The sequence below is a fragment of the Aedes albopictus genome, chromosome 2 (genome assembly GCF_035046485.1).
Source record: "Aedes albopictus strain Foshan chromosome 2, AalbF5, whole genome shotgun sequence".
Classification (NCBI taxonomy): domain Eukaryota; kingdom Metazoa; phylum Arthropoda; class Insecta; order Diptera; family Culicidae; genus Aedes; species Aedes albopictus.
Window position 1 is genome coordinate 419,666,914 of NC_085137.1, and position 16,692 is coordinate 419,683,605.

General features: G+C 38.8%; 1 protein-coding gene across 1 annotated transcript in view; it reads left to right on the forward strand.

Annotated features, from left to right (window-relative positions):
- The window catches only part of LOC134283970 (uncharacterized), a 245,670-nt gene that overhangs the window by 79,540 nt on the left and 149,438 nt on the right, over nucleotides 1-16,692 (forward strand). Inside the window, exon 2 of the mRNA XM_062853546.1 lies at nucleotides 9,041-9,274. Coding sequence (XP_062709530.1) covers nucleotides 9,152-9,274 — 123 coding nt within the window. The 5' untranslated portion in view covers nucleotides 9,041-9,151. The remainder of the gene's footprint in view (nucleotides 1-9,040; nucleotides 9,275-16,692) is intronic.

Sequence of the window (16,692 nt, forward strand, 5' to 3'; positions counted from 1 at the left end):
GACTCGGAATGAACCTGCCTACGGCAGATAACCTCTGAATAAAGAGATAAAAAAAAAGCATCGTGTAACTATATGTACTACCAAGTGGTGAGTTAAACGCCAGTTTGAAAATATCCAAGAACTTCCCTAAGTAAGGCCATCTGAACACATCTGAAACACAAAGAAACGCCATGAAATACCATGAGTTGTCTCTAAGACCCCCTGAATGCCTCATGAAACTGACTCGAGAGCCTTTGCAGCTTCCTAAAGCCCCTCTATAATTCTCTGAAACGCCTTAGGCTGTCAATAAACCACGTGTTCATTTTTTCGGGATTTTCCAACCCCCTACCCTTCTGCTTGGTCTTTGGTTTATACAAAAAACTTAAATTTGTATGGGTCATGGTCTCTAAGAGACTTCTCTAAAATCTTTTGAAACGCACTGAAACGCAGTGAAGCGCATTGAAACCTTCTGAAACGCATCTTGAATCCCCCTAAACCCTCGAAGGAACGGACTTGAAAACGTCCTAAAACCCTTATGTAACGCCTTGAAATACATTTGAAAACTTCAATGGACCTCACCTGGAGGGCCCTTGTAGCTTCCTAAAACCCTCCAAAACCATATGAAAAACTTTGAAAAGCTTCTAAAAACGCCGGAAAACCACCATAGAGCTGACCTGAGAACCCATGTAGCCCTTTTTAACCTTCTGAGATGCTCTGAAACGCTTCAGAAATGCTCTCTAAAATCCCCGTGTAACTGAGCTGAAAGTCTGTACAGCCCGCTATAATCCTTCTTAAACGCCCTAAAAAGTCTTGAAACGCAGCTAAAACTTCCCTTCCTTGTTTTGACTGAAATGCGTTGAAAGGCTTGTAAAAACCACCCAGAAATCCACGTGAAGCTTATTTGAGACTCTGTAAAACTTCCCCGAAACTCTCTGAATCGTTCTGAAATACTTTGAAACGTCTTGAAATACCTCTGAACACCCATCAAACAAATTCGACACGTACCGAGCTCTACATGGGCACCGTACTCCTTCTGAATCCCAAGCTATTGCCTCCTAGCACCCAACTCCTTCGCTACAAAACTGATTCCGCTGCTAAGCTTCTCTTGACACCATGCTTCTTCCGACAACCCCTTTCAGGTCATACATCTAATGAGGTCTAATGATCAGCCAGCACCGCACCGCTTCGACCTCTTCAGTTATCAGTGCAGATCCCTCAAGATAATAGATCTTCAACGAGTGGTGGTCCCCTCACCGTCTCTCGGTACCTCAACGATTGTTGACACCCAGTCGCATCGCCTGTTGGCATCTTATCGGATATCGGCATCCTCATCGTCTCCTGATTTGTACCGCATCTTGGTTTCCATGGTTCCAGAACTCCATTACCTATCAACATCAACAGTTTGATACTGAGGTGTACGATGTACCTCCAGCAATGCCTACTCCAATAGACTGTGCCTTATTGAACTCTACGCCAGCCACTGCTACGGCGGTGTCTTGCTGAGTTCCAGTCCATCTCTTGTCTGCAAATTACTTTCCCGGTTTTGCGTAAATACAAAAAATAAAACTACGTCTTCGTGCGATATAAAGATGTTACACACTAACTTTTTTCTGCCGAACTCAGCAATATTTTTGACGAGATTATAACAGCTGAGCGCTCGGCGATCATTTCGGTAATTGAAACAATTACTGAGCGCTCAGTAGTCGCGGCGCTTCAACGAACTGTCAAAAATAACTGAAGCGATTGCTATAGTTTGAAGACAGCTCAGCTAATTTTTGAAAACCGTTCGGTTAAACCATATGCATTTGTCAGGTAGATAGCTGACCAGCCCAGTACTTTTTTCTGACGAAGTTCGGTTACAATGGGATTGTTTTTATTCCACAAATAACTGAGAAGCTCAGTATTTTTCGACGAGTTTCAAGCAATCAAAGCATGTTTTTGATAATTCTTCTTCTTCTTCTTCTTCTTTATGGCACGACGTCCCCACTGGGACTTGGCCTGCCTCGCTTCAACTTAGTGTTCTTTGAGCACTTCCACAGTTATTAATTGAAGGGCTTTCTTTGCCTGCCATTGCATGAATTTGTATATTGTGAGGCAAGTACAATGATACACTATGCCCAGGGAGTCGAGAAAATTTTTCCGACCGGAACGGGAATCGAACCCGCCGTCTCCGGATTGGCGATCCATAGCTTTAACCACTAGGCTAACTGGAGACCCCTTTGATACTGGAGTTTTTGATAATTATTATGCTGAAACCAGCCCTTTATTGAAATACAATAAAATTACACTGTTTGTTTATAAAAACTCATTCTTGGTGGTGCATCTGAATCCGAATGGTGACGTCGCCAGAAAAAAAAAGTACACGATATTTTCGTTTACCGATGCGCATTTCTATAAGGAAAAAGAAACATGAAAATCAAAGTACTTACACTGATATTCTTTGTGCTTACATCACACTGTTATATGCACTCGATAATTCCTTCCAATTTTGTTTTTCATAGCCGCAAAATTATACTTTATCTGCTTAAAACTTCGAAATTTTACTTTCACTGCACACAGAATAGAATAAGATGGCGTGCGTTGTAACAGCTTGACAGCTCTGCCATGATTAACAATCGTACGGTAATAAAATGACGACCATTCAGTAAAAAGTTCAAGATTGCTGACTGATCAGTAACAATGTTTACCGAACTTTTTGACTACAGGGGAGAACTTAGATGTACTGAACATATCAGCAATTATTTTTTTGCAATTTCTCATCGTAATAGGCTGTTTTACCTCACGCAAATCTGACAGGAAAGGGCCTACTTTCCCACACCAAATTATCAGTGCTGTAATGGTTCATTACAGCACTGATTTGCGTTGCGTAATGAACCATTACAGCACTGTTTTCAGTTTTGATCAACTTCTTGATGCTTTCTGGACGCAGGTTTGAAAAATTGTGACAACTGCACAGTATAACCGGCTATGATCAGATTTTCTTAAACATGGCTATGAACATCAGTGTGCAGTTTGATGTAAAAGTTTTGTTAAAAACTATCCTCAAGTGGTAATTTATGAAATTGCAAAAAACGTTGTACGCATCTCGGTGCAGAACTCGATTTTTACAGCACTCGTCGTACTTATCCAACTCGGCAAGCCTCGTTGGATAAGTGTACAACTCGTGCTGTAAAAATCTTCATTCTGCACCTTGTTGCGTAAACTACTATTACCGTACACAGTATATGATCTTGAAAAATAGCAGTCGCCAGTAGTTTCTGATGCAATGTTCAGTACAGGCTTGAGAAAAGCACCGAGTGTTCAGCAATTTTGTAGTTTTGACGAACTTATCCGCTAAAAAAAGTACTGAACATCGAGTTTGGGATTGAGTGTGTATCTAATAGGGTAGCAGGGCAAGTTGTGAAATTGTGCTTCATCATGCATTTGCCGGATTTCATTATCGTAATAACCTGTAGCCGTTCAGTGTTCTTTACTAATACACATCAGGTTTCCACGGCGTACAGCAGCACAGACTCCCAACAGGATGAAGGGGCTGTCAACCACAAACAACTGTAGTGTTGTTATAAAGTTGGAGCTGCGCGTAGTATTGGCAGTAAGAAGTGCATGGCCAGAAGGAGAAATTTAAACCGGCCTATGACTCATCGGTTTCGATGCCTTCAAGAACATAAACGTTCGTATACGTACCTTCTTTCAACACAGCCCACCTGGAGATCATCACAACAAACGGAATCCCAAATCGTCCGCGCTCTGATCGATGGACGGAACTTCTCCGACATTATCGATATGATGACCAAGCGTGGCGCCACTACCTGGTGATGGTCGAACAGTGCTAAAATAGCTCTCCGTCATCAACAATGTCTGGCATCGATGGCCGTCTCGGCACAACGAAGGGCGTAGACAGCGTTCCCAAGTTACATTTTTTAGTCAAAGCGACTAAAAGAAGTTCTCAGAACCATCATAAAACCAGAATAAAGGGTATTAGGTTTTATGACGGTTTTTAAAACCTCTACAAGCCTTATTGGTAATCGAAATGTTACCAGCGTACTGTACTGCTAGAGTACATGTACAGTAGACTGGGTCAACAAAGTCGATTTTTCGGAACAAAGCTTTTTCGATTCATTTTGGCGTCCAAAGCAACTGTGCAAAATTTGGGAGCGATTGGTTGCTTCCCCGTGTTCCGCTTTGTGATTGAAATTTGTATAAAATTTAGTATGGAAAATTTGCTTTTTTGCATTTTTCTCATAAATTGGAATTTTTCGTCTAAAACGATCTAATCAATGACGTTAAAGTATAGCCTAGGATATGCCGAAAAACTATGCCGAATACCGCAAAGTGATCCGACACTTGTGAAAAAAGTTATAACGTACAGATTGCCCAGTGGTGCTTAACATTTAACATGTAAAGGAATAACATCAATAATAAAATCTCAACTTTTGGCCTAAGTTACCAGGCGAATAACTTTTTTCACAAGCATCGGATCACTTTGTGGTCTTCGGCAAAGTTTTTCGGCATATCCTAGGCTATACTTTAACGTCATCAGTTACATGGTATTAGACAAAATAGTTCAATTTTTGAGTAAAATGCAAAAAAGTACGTTTTCCCATACAAATTTCAATCGCAATGCGGAATACGGGGACGTAACCAATCGCTCCCAAATTTTGCACAGTTGTTTTGGACGCTAACATAGGTTGAAAAAGCTTTGTTCCGGGTTGATACGATCAAATTTAAAGTTTCTCCATACAACGTTGACCCACTCTAATGTACAGTTAAGGTGAATATATGACGAAGCCACATCTCGAATTTTCAAGAGCACAAATCTGAAGAACCGAATGTCGGTTTACGCTGAAAAGTTGATCGATTGGTGACCCGCTGGTGGTGACCAATCGATCAACTTTTCAGCGTAAACCAAAATTCGGTTCTTCAGATTTGTGCTCTTGAAAATTCGAAGTGTGGCTTCGTCATATCTTCACCTTAAAGCAGCCATTAATTATACAGCCGAGAGCATCGATGAGTGTAGGTGAGTACATAGCCATCTTTTTCCGGGAGAAACCTTTGCCTGGAAGAAGCGGAGTGTTAGGAAATGGAATTGCTGTGTGGTTCTCAAGAATCACGAAAGTTCTACCAGATGCTCAACGCATCTCGCAAGGCTTTGTGCCGCGAGCCGAAGTGGCCCGGGACAAGAACGGGAGATTCTTGAAGGACAAATACCTATTAGATGATCGAAAAGTGGAAGCAGTAGAGTAAATGACTACATCTACCACGGTGGATGATGGAAACCAATCAACTCCCTCGCTGAGTGAAGCTTAGCTAAAAGGTTAGGTTAGGATTTTTAGAATTAGGACTTCAGCTGAACTCATCAAGATAGGCCCAAAAAAGTTGGTAATCTGTCTGCACCGGTTGATAGTCAGGATTTGGGAAACCGAACAGCAACCGAAGGAGTGGAAGGGGCAATCTGCCCCATTCACAAGAAGGTTAACTATTTGGAATGTTAGAGCGTCCGAGCAATCATCATTCTGAATGCCACCTACAAAGCACTATCCCAGATCATCTTCCGTCGTCTCTCATCTAAAACGCCTAAGTTCGCGTACGCCAAATCTTTCAGAAATACCATGAACACCAGTTCACCATGCATTGTAGAATCGACAGTATCGACCGCACGGAGCTATGGAAAATCATGCATGAGAATGGCTGGCTCGTTAAGCTTACGAGATTGAATAAAGCAACGATGGACGTTGAAGATTTCGAGCGAACACTCTAATTCGTTCGAATCTCGACGAGGACTGCGATAAGGTGGTGGACTTTTGTATCTGATATTTATATTGCATTTAAGGGTGAAGCAGCCAAGGTACGATGTTCAACCGGTCCGGCTAATTTGTTTGTTTCACTGCCGACATGGATATCATCGGCAGAACATTTAGCAGTGGGACAGAGCTGTACACCTGCCTGCAACGCGAAGCATCGACGGTAAATGCATTTAATACGTACATAGTTCCACATTCCAATCTAAGCCAGGCAAGATAAGCCTTGGCAGCAGTATTACAATAGATGGGAATACCCAAGTAACATTTTTTAGTCAAATAGGCTAGAAGAGGTTCTTTAAACCATCATAAAACTAAACTTAAAGGTGTTAGGTTTAATAAGGGTTCTCAAAACCTCTTTAAGGCTAATTGGTCACCAATATGTTATGTACTTGAGATAGCTTGTAGATGGTTAATGAATTCGTTTGCCTTGGTTCTTTGCAATCTCCATAAGAAACTGCGGTTTAAAAAAAAGAAAATCAAAATCTAGAAAATAAAAAAGGTAAACAAAGAAGTTATTATTGGAAAAAATTTTAAGATAATATTGTTGTGGTTTTCCTCAAGAAATAATTGTACTGCTTGTTTTTTTAGTTCTTACAACAGCCTCCCATGTTTTTTTTATCGAGAAGTTCTTTAAAATTTTATTTGGAAATTATTCTTTGATCTTTCATAAATTTTCTCTAAAATTCTCGAACTTATCATGGGGAGCGTGAGTGATAACCCGTAGATGCTACACCGGTATTACCACTACACTTGCTACACTTGTTCACTGAAGAATTTTTAACGCGATTTTAACACGTTCCGCCTTAAAGACGTGTTATGTCAAAAGACGTCGTAAAAAATCGCGTTATTTAAAAAAAAAAAAACGTGAAAAAAATCAAGTCACGGTAGATGTAAATAAAAAATACTAGAGGTGCTTAGGGTGGTTTCATGGGGATTTAAGATGTTTCCGGTGGGCTTTTAGGGACGTTTTAAGGCGTCTCAGGGCGTTATAGACCGTTTCAAAGAAGTTTCAGAAGGTTTCAGGAGGTTATAGGGGATTTCATGTGAGCTTTTAGGGGCATTTCAATGCGTTTCAAGGGGTTACAGGACGTTTCAAAGAGAGTTCAGTCTCTTTTCAGGGGTTTGAGGCCGGTTTCAGAAGCGTTATAGAGGCGAAACATTGAGGGATTCAGGGAGCCCTGGACGAACTTCAGTGAAGTGCCTAAGAAAAGCTCACTTGCAATATCCTGGAACCCGAAACGCCTTGAAACGCCCCTTAACCTTTTGGAGCCGATTTGTTTCACCGCTGTCGACGCAACCTCGCTGGTGTCGAACACGTTTGTTATGCTCGGTTTCATCGCCGGTGTCATATATCCCAAGTAACACACTTGTCACCGAAGAGTCACGGCGGCGCAGGTTTTTGTTGTGCAGAAGTCACTGCGACTTACTTCTAGCAAATGAGTATTTATTCGTTAGAAGTAAGTCATAGTGACTTCTGCGCAACAAAAATCTGCGCCGCCGTGACTCTTCGGTGACAAGTGTGTTACTTGGGATGACCCCTCCGGCTCCAAAGGGTTAAAGGCCACCTCAAACATGCTGCAACCCTCTGAAACCTCCCTGAAACGTCCTCTAACTGCTTGAAACGCCCGTAAAACCCACCTAAAACTTCCTGGAACCTCATGAAGCCCCGTTAAACGGTTCTGAAACAACCCTGAACCGTCTGGTAACCTCTCGAAGCGCCCTGAAACACATTGAAACGTCACTAGATAAAAGTCCCTCTGACACATCCTGGAACCTTCAGAAGCATCTGAAATCTCCTTAAGCGCCTCTAAACGCTCCCTTAAATAACCCTTTAGCTGGCCTCCTGAAACATCCTGAAACCCCCTGAAACCTATGATATTTTTTCGTATCTACATATCGTGACATGTCTTTTTCACGTGTTTTTTTTTAATTACGCGGTTTTTTACGCAATAGGTACCATTACCGTCGTTAAAAAAACTCAGTGTCCATTAAACCGAGAACGTCACCTGCCAGTTCAGGGCAGGAAACGATAATGCATTCGCTTGCATATAGAAGATCGTATGTAATACCACTACGTCTGCGCAACTTTATGCGGATGTTGAAGACTGTATGGCAGAGTTCTACCTTGACAAGTCCAACGTTTCGGCCCGGTTGGGAGCTTCTTCTGAGATTCGAATTTTACAGATTTTTCGTCCAAAAATCGAGCAAAATTCGAGTCCCAGAAGAAGGCTCCAAACTAACCGAAACGTCAGACAAGAAAAAATAGCAGTGTTTCTATTTTAGTCAAGACTGGAAAGCCTTTTAGTGTAGTTCAATATTACAGTCGGAAACCTGTTATCGTTTAGCAGAAGTTCACGTTGGTCAGTAGATTACCGTTGAGTTTAAAATTGTGTGTTGGAAATACATTTTCAGTTCGTTTCTAGCTCTAACGATATCTATGAACTGAGCACATACATGAGTTATAGTAAAACCGTAAAACCACAGACAAACAGACGTCTCACTCTACTCACTTCTCATCGTTACCCTTTTTAACGGTTAGTTTAAATATTTTGTAGTTCGCAAATCGCTCGGTCACTGCGCACGCATCGTTTTTGCTCCTGTTTGACGTTTGCTCACTACTGCCACCTACTGAGTGGTTTGCGTAACACAACCTGATTAGCATTGGGCGATTATGTTTTCGTGACGATGATTTTTATCGCAATTTGTTCCAAGTGATACGTCTGTTTGTCTGTGGTAAAACTCAGGTATAGATCTTTTTTGAACAACAAAATGTTCACTTTTCTATCAAGTTACTGATCACAGTACACGTCTTTCTTTTTTATTGTGTTTTCCTGATCAAAGAATTTCTAGCGTTGCAAACCGCCCGAAACATTTGTTGATACACAGTGTCGGCAAAATCCAGGCACATGTTTTCCACGCGTTTACTTCAGCAGCTACAACATGCATATGACGAAGCCACTTTGTACACGCAGAGCTAAACGAACCGCGAAGAGAGGCGACGATGGAAACTCGTCACATGTGTACCGAAATATTTCACACCGTTTAGGCGTTTAGGTACAGTTGCGTCGGCGATCTAACGATTCCTCCGTCGCCGTCGGTCGCTGATCTTGTTTCCCTCCCAATTGTGTAACCTTTCGGCATTTTGCACGGTCCGTTTGATCGGATAATTACCGAGCAGTGGCTAACTACTACCGCCACCACAACCGACGAACGTTCCAAACTACGTAGGTACTAATTGCGCTAATTTTCCCTAATTTCAGAATTGCTTGATCTACGCGGCGCGGTCCCAATCCCGGTCTCCAAAAATGCGCTCCAACGGGAGTAGCTAGGTTCGGCCACTTGCAAATGCGCACAGTCAGTGACACTCTCGGATGGAACCATCATCATCAGTTGGAGGCAGCACCCCGAAAGCACCGAGCAAAATGAATCATGTGCGAGCGGCCGTTAGAATCTTGCACATCGTGGCGATGCTGGGATGGCTACCGTATCTAACGGTGAGTTTGTTTGTCTACCTACTGCTATACACACTTGAAATTGGGTAACACGCTGAAAGTTATGCAATACGTACCTATGGTAGTAAAAGCACAAAGTGCATCTGAAGCCGTTTCTATAATTATCGTTTGGGCTGTGCTTCCAATAGATAACAACGGTGAAGATAAGAAGTACAATCTACTTTTCACATCATTTATTCGGTTTCCGAGAATTGGTGGTAATAAATCAATTTTGCTAAGCTGCTGTTGAAGCTAATCAGAGATTGGAGCAGTATTTAGACAGATTACTCTAAACTAGATCAGGTAATAAGGGATTGTTTATAGTGTTTATAGCAACTATGTGTTGTGCGTTCCACATAGCATAGGGGAACAAAGTCCAAAATGCGAAGATGGGGTAAAATGGCCCTGAATGTGTTTTGATCATTATTTGGCGCCAAGATATGTTTGCACAAATAAAACATTCTTCTAAAAGCTAGGCCGCCAAACTTACGGAAAATCTTTTAAATTCTCAAAGAAAATTAGCAACTTCCGGTTTTTCGTGCAAATAAGGTTTTCTGGCCATGTGTTTCCAAGCAGATTGAGACACACATGGAGGCGCATGGTATTTGATGTTGGGGTGGTGGGGGTAAAGTGGACAGGTGGGGTAAAATGGACAGTGTACAGTTTCATGGCTTTTATTGTTTTTCAAAATGTTTCAACGATTGAAGCTTATGCCTAAGCATGAATCATTATACTTTTGCTGATCTTGACCATTAAAATCAAATAAACCTCTTCAAGATGACAAAAACTTTAAAAATCACGTGAAAAATCGGAAATGATGTAAAATTTGCTTATAATTGCTAAGGTTTTCTCGTAAGTTATTTTCAAATTATAACAAGTTTTACACCCTATACCAATAAAGCCCACGTAGAAGAATATATTTGACCGAAAAAAAATTAAGTTTTGTAAAAAAAAATGTTTTGGGAATAATTTTAACAAAATCAGACCGGTGGGGGTAAAATGGACAATCGGTTCAAATTTCACCAAAATTTCATATATTTTTTTGCAAACTTCAGAATCATTAGCCGTCATACCTATCGTGAGATAGTTGAAGTAAAAAGTTATTAAAAAATATTTCATATCAACAAAATATAATTTTCATCCAAAACAGTGCTTATTTTTTACACTATTTTTACAATAATTATTTAAGTGTGTTTCAAAGTTTGTATTAAAAGTTTGAAAACAACAAAATAGAGGTATCGTATGAAATTTGATAGTTTGTTTTTAAAAAAATAGAAACAATATGCTGTTATATAACTTTTAACGACTTGTTCATTTTACCCCATCGATAGTCCATTTTACCCCCACCAATTTTTTTCACGCTATTTTGATGCACGATTTGGTGAAGAAAATAATCAAAGAAAATAATATTTTTTGAAGGCAACCCCTTACAAGATTTTTAGAGTATATCATTACCTTCCATGTTACTCGGAAAAGCAGATGGATTTTGCCGCATTTCCGCGGGAAACGACCAAAATGCTTAGGTTGTCCACTTTACCCCCACCACCCCTTTATGCTCTCCATGTTAGAGGTCATTCAAATATGACAACCATCGTTAAACGGGGAGAGGGATGACACTCCATGTATTGAGTACACGAAAAAAGCGGGACAGAGGGGAAAAGGGAGTCAGAAATGCCCGGAAAATGATGGACTAATTTTTGAATGTTTCATCTTACCCCATGGCAAATGGCTTTTTGCACCACCTCCGTTATACGAACAAATTTTTTAAATCGCTATAAATCGATCGATGAAATAGTTATTCATGCAACAAGTTGCAAAATGATGATTTTTTCAGCAGGAGTCGTACACTTATCCAACGAGGCTTGCCGAGTTGGATAAATACGAGGAGTGCTGAAAAAATCGAGTTTTGCAACGAGTTGCATACAAAGTTTTTTGTAATTACGAAAAATAGCCATTCAGTGCGATCTATTCTAGCTACACAAACATGTATCAGGAGGAACCGTGCGTGTATCCATGCTTATCAGCGTAGTGTTTTGTTTGATCAGGTAGGCTATGGTATAGTAGGCGTAACCAACGATTGAGCTCCAGTTGTCAAACAGTTGTACGCAGGAAAAAGCAAAAGCAGATTCAGCAGCTGCCCCTACACTTCATTTGCAGTTTGAATGGGAACTAAAATCTTCTGATTTGGATTCGAGCTGCTCAGTAGATGTAGAGACGGAGGCTGAATCTAGAGAAGGCACGGTAGTAAGTAAAAATTGCACACAGGCAAAAGTGCCGAAAATTACTACTTTTCAGTACTCTTAAGAGTGTCGAAAAGTAGTACTTTTCGGCACACTTGCATTAGCGGTGAAAAGTAGGCCATTTCAGCATACTTCAGCCAACTGAAATATCCAACTTTTCACAACGTAATTGCAAAAATGAACTTATTCAACCAATGAACTAATATTTCTGTTGAAGTTCAAACAAATATTGTCTAGTTCCTGTTACCACTTTGAAAGCCTAGCAAATGAAGCTATTTGTCATTGAAAACGATTAAAAATGACACTTTCTCCTACTAGGACTGCTCTAGGTGGCTTTCCATCAATAAAGGGTTTTTGGGAGGGGGGGGGGGGGGTGCGTCTTGGTTCGCGAAATCTGAAATCTTACAAGGGGGGGGGATGCTGAAAAATCAACGAAAAAAAACCCTTACATAATAAATGGACACTGTCATTGGACAGCCTCTTGTACAACCTGTTCACCTTAGATGTTTTGCTGCCAGAGATTGGTTCTTTATTGTTATTCGCTGACGACACCTGAGTAGTTCACCACGTTACGTGAGCAAGGGTGCTCACCATACGATTCCAGCATAGCATGAATATGCGTCAGATTGTTTGACAAACTGGAAGATCTGTTCCAACGCGGTGTACCAGGTCATCTCTAACCCTGCTCTTTCTACCAGGCCAGACTTGCTTCGGTTAATATTGTAAGCAACATTCAACTTCGGATTGGTTAGATAAAAACCCCCTAAAACGCCCGGAAACGCTCCTGAAATTATTTGATTAAAAGGCTCTTGAAACTTATCTCCTGTGGTCGAAGGGACAAAAGAGCAGGACTTGAACATAGCCTGTGTAGCTGGTTCAAGACGAATGTGTGGAAATGTATTACTGTGTTTGTTTGCGCTTCCATTCAGAATCATGTTTTTTTAAGCAGCTTGATGGGCAGAAGAGACTTTTATTTTATCTGTATTATAAGATTGCTCATGTGATTTTTTTTTATATTTTTTTTTGTGGCCCTACTAAATACAAGGAAAATTTCCTTTGCCATTTTTCAAAATGTTTTTTCTTACATTTCAAAGAATAATCTCCTTGTGCTACTTGAATTTAAAAAAAAAATCACAAGTATGAATTTTTTATCCACCCATCTGAATGTAATAAAATCACGTATATGATTTTCCTAATATATTTGCGCTCTCACTTACACATACTAAATAATCATGTGAATTATACAATGTGTGTGCTTCTATACCTAACTATAAAAAACCATCTATGTACTTATTTTTTGTGGCCTCATATATGCAGAAAATTTAAAAAATGTGAGTTTTCCATTATTTTTTCTTTCGTACTTGCATAACAAACTCTATGATATTGGTTTTTTTCAGGGATGTCTTCGGAAATCCATACAAATAAAAGAAATATTCCGGGGATCCACTTTATTCAAGAATAACAGATTACCACACAAAATCAATCAAAAAATCAATCAAATATCAATTGGACAATGTTCCCCTAGGATTTCCGAAGCTTCTCATGAAAATCATCCAAAAATCGTCCGGGTATTTCTCCAGAAACTCCTTCAGTGATTCCTACAGAACATCTCCCGGGGAATTAAAAAAAAACTGCCATTTAAGTCTTTGGAAATTTCTCTTCGACACTTTTCTCATGATTGATTTAGAAAATTATTGGTTTCCTTTAGACTTTACTGCATAATTTTCCAGAGATTGTTCCAGAAATTAATCCAGGAACTTTTTATGAAACCTACTCTTGATAACGATATTACTCCATAGATTCCTTTAGAAAACCCTTCAGATATTTCTTTCGGAAATAATTTCCACGGATTCATTTGGAAAGTTCTTTAGAACATCTTCCATGGATACAATCAAGTTAAAATAGACATAGATAAAAATCAAAAGAAATCTCCCATGAATCATTCTGAAGCGACTGAAGAACTTCCTTCGGAATTCTCGATAGAGGATCCTCCACAAATTTTCCAAAAATTCCTCTACAAAGCTTTCCTGGGTTGCTTTATAAAATCCTCCATACATGCTTTCTTCGGGAACCCGTACGACAATTATTTTAGAAATCATCCACGGAGTCCTTCAGAAATAGTTTCAGCTGTTCTTTATAAAAATCAAAGGTTTCTTCAGAAATTATCCATGGATTTCTTTAGAAAATCGTCCACAGGCTTTCTAAGAAATTCTTGCTAAGATTCCTTCAGAAATTGCTCCAAAAACTTGTCATAGGATTCCAAGTTCAAGAGAATGTTCTATGGATTTTTTTCCAAAGTCAACCCATGGATTCGTTGGGAAACTACTCCAGTGATTCGGCTCTAAAATCTACCAAGGTTTCTTACAGAAACTCTTCCGGAGATTTTTATTGATTTTAGAAATTCTTTGATGGATTATTTAGGAAATTTCTTAGGCTGATCCTACAGATAATTCCCCAATGAATCTCTCCAAGAATTCTAGATTTCTATGGGTTTCTTCCAAAACTCTACCAGGAATTACTTCAGGAGTTCTTCGAAGGATTCGTTTAAAAAATCACCGGGAATTTCTCTAGGGATTCCTTCAGACTTTTTGGCAGGGATTACTTCAGAAATTATTTCAAAGATATTTCAATCAATTCTTCCAGTGGTTTCTTTAGTTTTTTTTTTCAGAAATTCGTTCAGGAAGTACACCAAGGTTTGTTTAGGAATTTCTGTAAGCATTCCATTGGAAATTCTCACATGCATGTATCCTGAAATTTCTGCAGGGATTTATCCTGAAAATCATTTAGAAATTCCTCCTGAGTTTTTGCATTGGGATCTTTGCAGACGCTTCTACCTACATGCGTTTTTCCAGGTATTCGAGATTTTTTTAAAAGAATCAATCCAAAGATTTCTCCAAGAATTCTTTCAGAAAATTCTCCAAGAATTTTATTGCAGGATTTCTTCAGAAATGTTCCTATAAGTTCCTCAATATTGTTTTTTCTAGAAAATCCACCAAGGGTTTCCCTAGAAGTTTCTCTAGGTATTTTTCCTGGAAATTCTTCCTGTAATTCCTTGATTATTTGGATATTCGTCCAGAGTTTAATTCAAAAGTACTTCATAAGATTTCTACAGGGATACTTATGACGATTTTTTTAAAGAAATTGCTGAGATATTATCAATTTCCAATGGAATATTATCAATTTACGAAGACTTCTTCAAAATTTTAGAGGTTGCTTTAGGAATGATAGCAAGGAGATTCTTCAAAAGTTCATCCACGCATTTTTCGAGAAATTCCAAAAAAATTCTTACAAATCCTACTGGGTTCGCTTCTGAAGTTCTTCCCAATTATCTCCACGAATTCTTTGAGAAGTTCATTCAATAATTTCTGCATAAATTCCAACAAGATTTTTTTTACTAAATCGCTTTTGTGGTTGGATCAGAAAGATTCCCTTTGAAGTCCTAAGATATTTCTCTAAAATTTGTTCCCGGTATTTTTATTTTTTGGAAGTTTTTGCAAAAATTGTTAAAAACTACCGAAGATTTTTTCAAGGAATCTTTGCAGGAATTTTTAAGACATCGCTGGAGGATTTCTCCAAATAAAGTCCCTTAAAATCTCTTAGAGACCTTTGGAAACTCCTAAATTAAATTTTTGAATGAAAATTGAGCAATTCCTGGAAACAGATTCCTGAAGGAATTTCTGAAGTTATCTCTCAATCAATTCCTAGGTGAATGCCAAGGATTTCTGAGAGATCCCTGGAGGACTTTCTGAAGGAATGCTTGGAAGAACTCCCGAAGATGCCTCCGATGGAATTCTCAGAAAAACATCCTGAACAATTTCTGAAGGCATTTGTGCACAAAAAACCCTTAGGGAGAAATTTCTGAAGAATCCTGCAGAATCAATAAAAAAAAATCTTGGAGGAATTCTTTCAAAAATCACTGAAGAAACAATAAAATGAATTTTTAAAGGAATCTTTTAACTAATCCCTAGAAGAATTGGAGAACCATCTGCAGGTATTCATAGAAAGAATCTTGGAATATGCACAGGAATAGACTCTGGAGCAATTTCTGCAGGAATTTGTTAAGAAAATCTTTGAAAAATAAATTCTTAAAAAATCGCTGAAGAAAGGTCTGAATAAAAACAAAACAATATCTGGAATAATACCTGAAATATAGGAGAATCCACTTGAGGAACATCCAGAAAAATATCTTGAGAATTTCCAAGGGGAATTTCAAAATAAATGCCCAAGAAAATGCCTAAATAAATGGAGTAATTCTGAAGGAATATCTGGATAAATTCAAGCAATAATTTCAGAAAATGTTTCTGGAAAAGTTTGTGATTTTTTTTATGGAAAGCCATGGCAGCATTTTTCAATAAATCCTAGATTTTTTATGAAAAAAAATCTGGAGTTGTATCTTTTGAAGAAACGTTTGGAGAAATTCCTGCTAAAACCCCTGGAGACATTTCATAAAGAATTGATTGATTGATATATGTTTAATAAACAGCCATTCCATAGAAAAACCACAGAGAAACAGACGTCACACTCTCATTGCTTTCCATCAATCACCTTTTTAACGGTTGATTCAAATATTCAGTAGTAGGTCGATCGATCACTCGCGACGCTGGTATTGTTTTTGCTCCTGTTTGACGTTTGCTCACTACCCCCATCTAGTGGCGACCCGGCCAATTGCAGCACGTTTAGCGTTGGGTGATTACGTTTTCGTGACGATTTATTTTAATGAAATTTGTTCTAAGTGTTACGTCTGCTTCTCTGTTGAAAAACGTTATAGTGCAACGCCGATTGTCGTGAAACTTGGTGGGTTCGTAGTTCTTTGAAAATTATCAGTCACGTATTTTTTTATTTCATCATTAGGGTGACCAATTTTCAGATTGGACCAAAAATCAAGGTTTTTTAAAACTAAAAACTTTCCCATACAAAACATGTTTTTTCTTTCAAATTTGATTATATTTTGAATCCTTATACATGTGTGGATACCAAAAAGATCCGGAATTACTCAAAAAAGCAATTCAAGGCATAGTTTTATAATAATTTACAATTTTAGGCAATTTTAGATCAGCTAGTATCAAATTATATGACTCTCTATATTCAACAAATCATATCTCAAAAACTAAAAATATACATTTCTGATTTTTTGATATGTTACGCCAAATTTTCTGAATTTTCTGACATAAATATAAAACC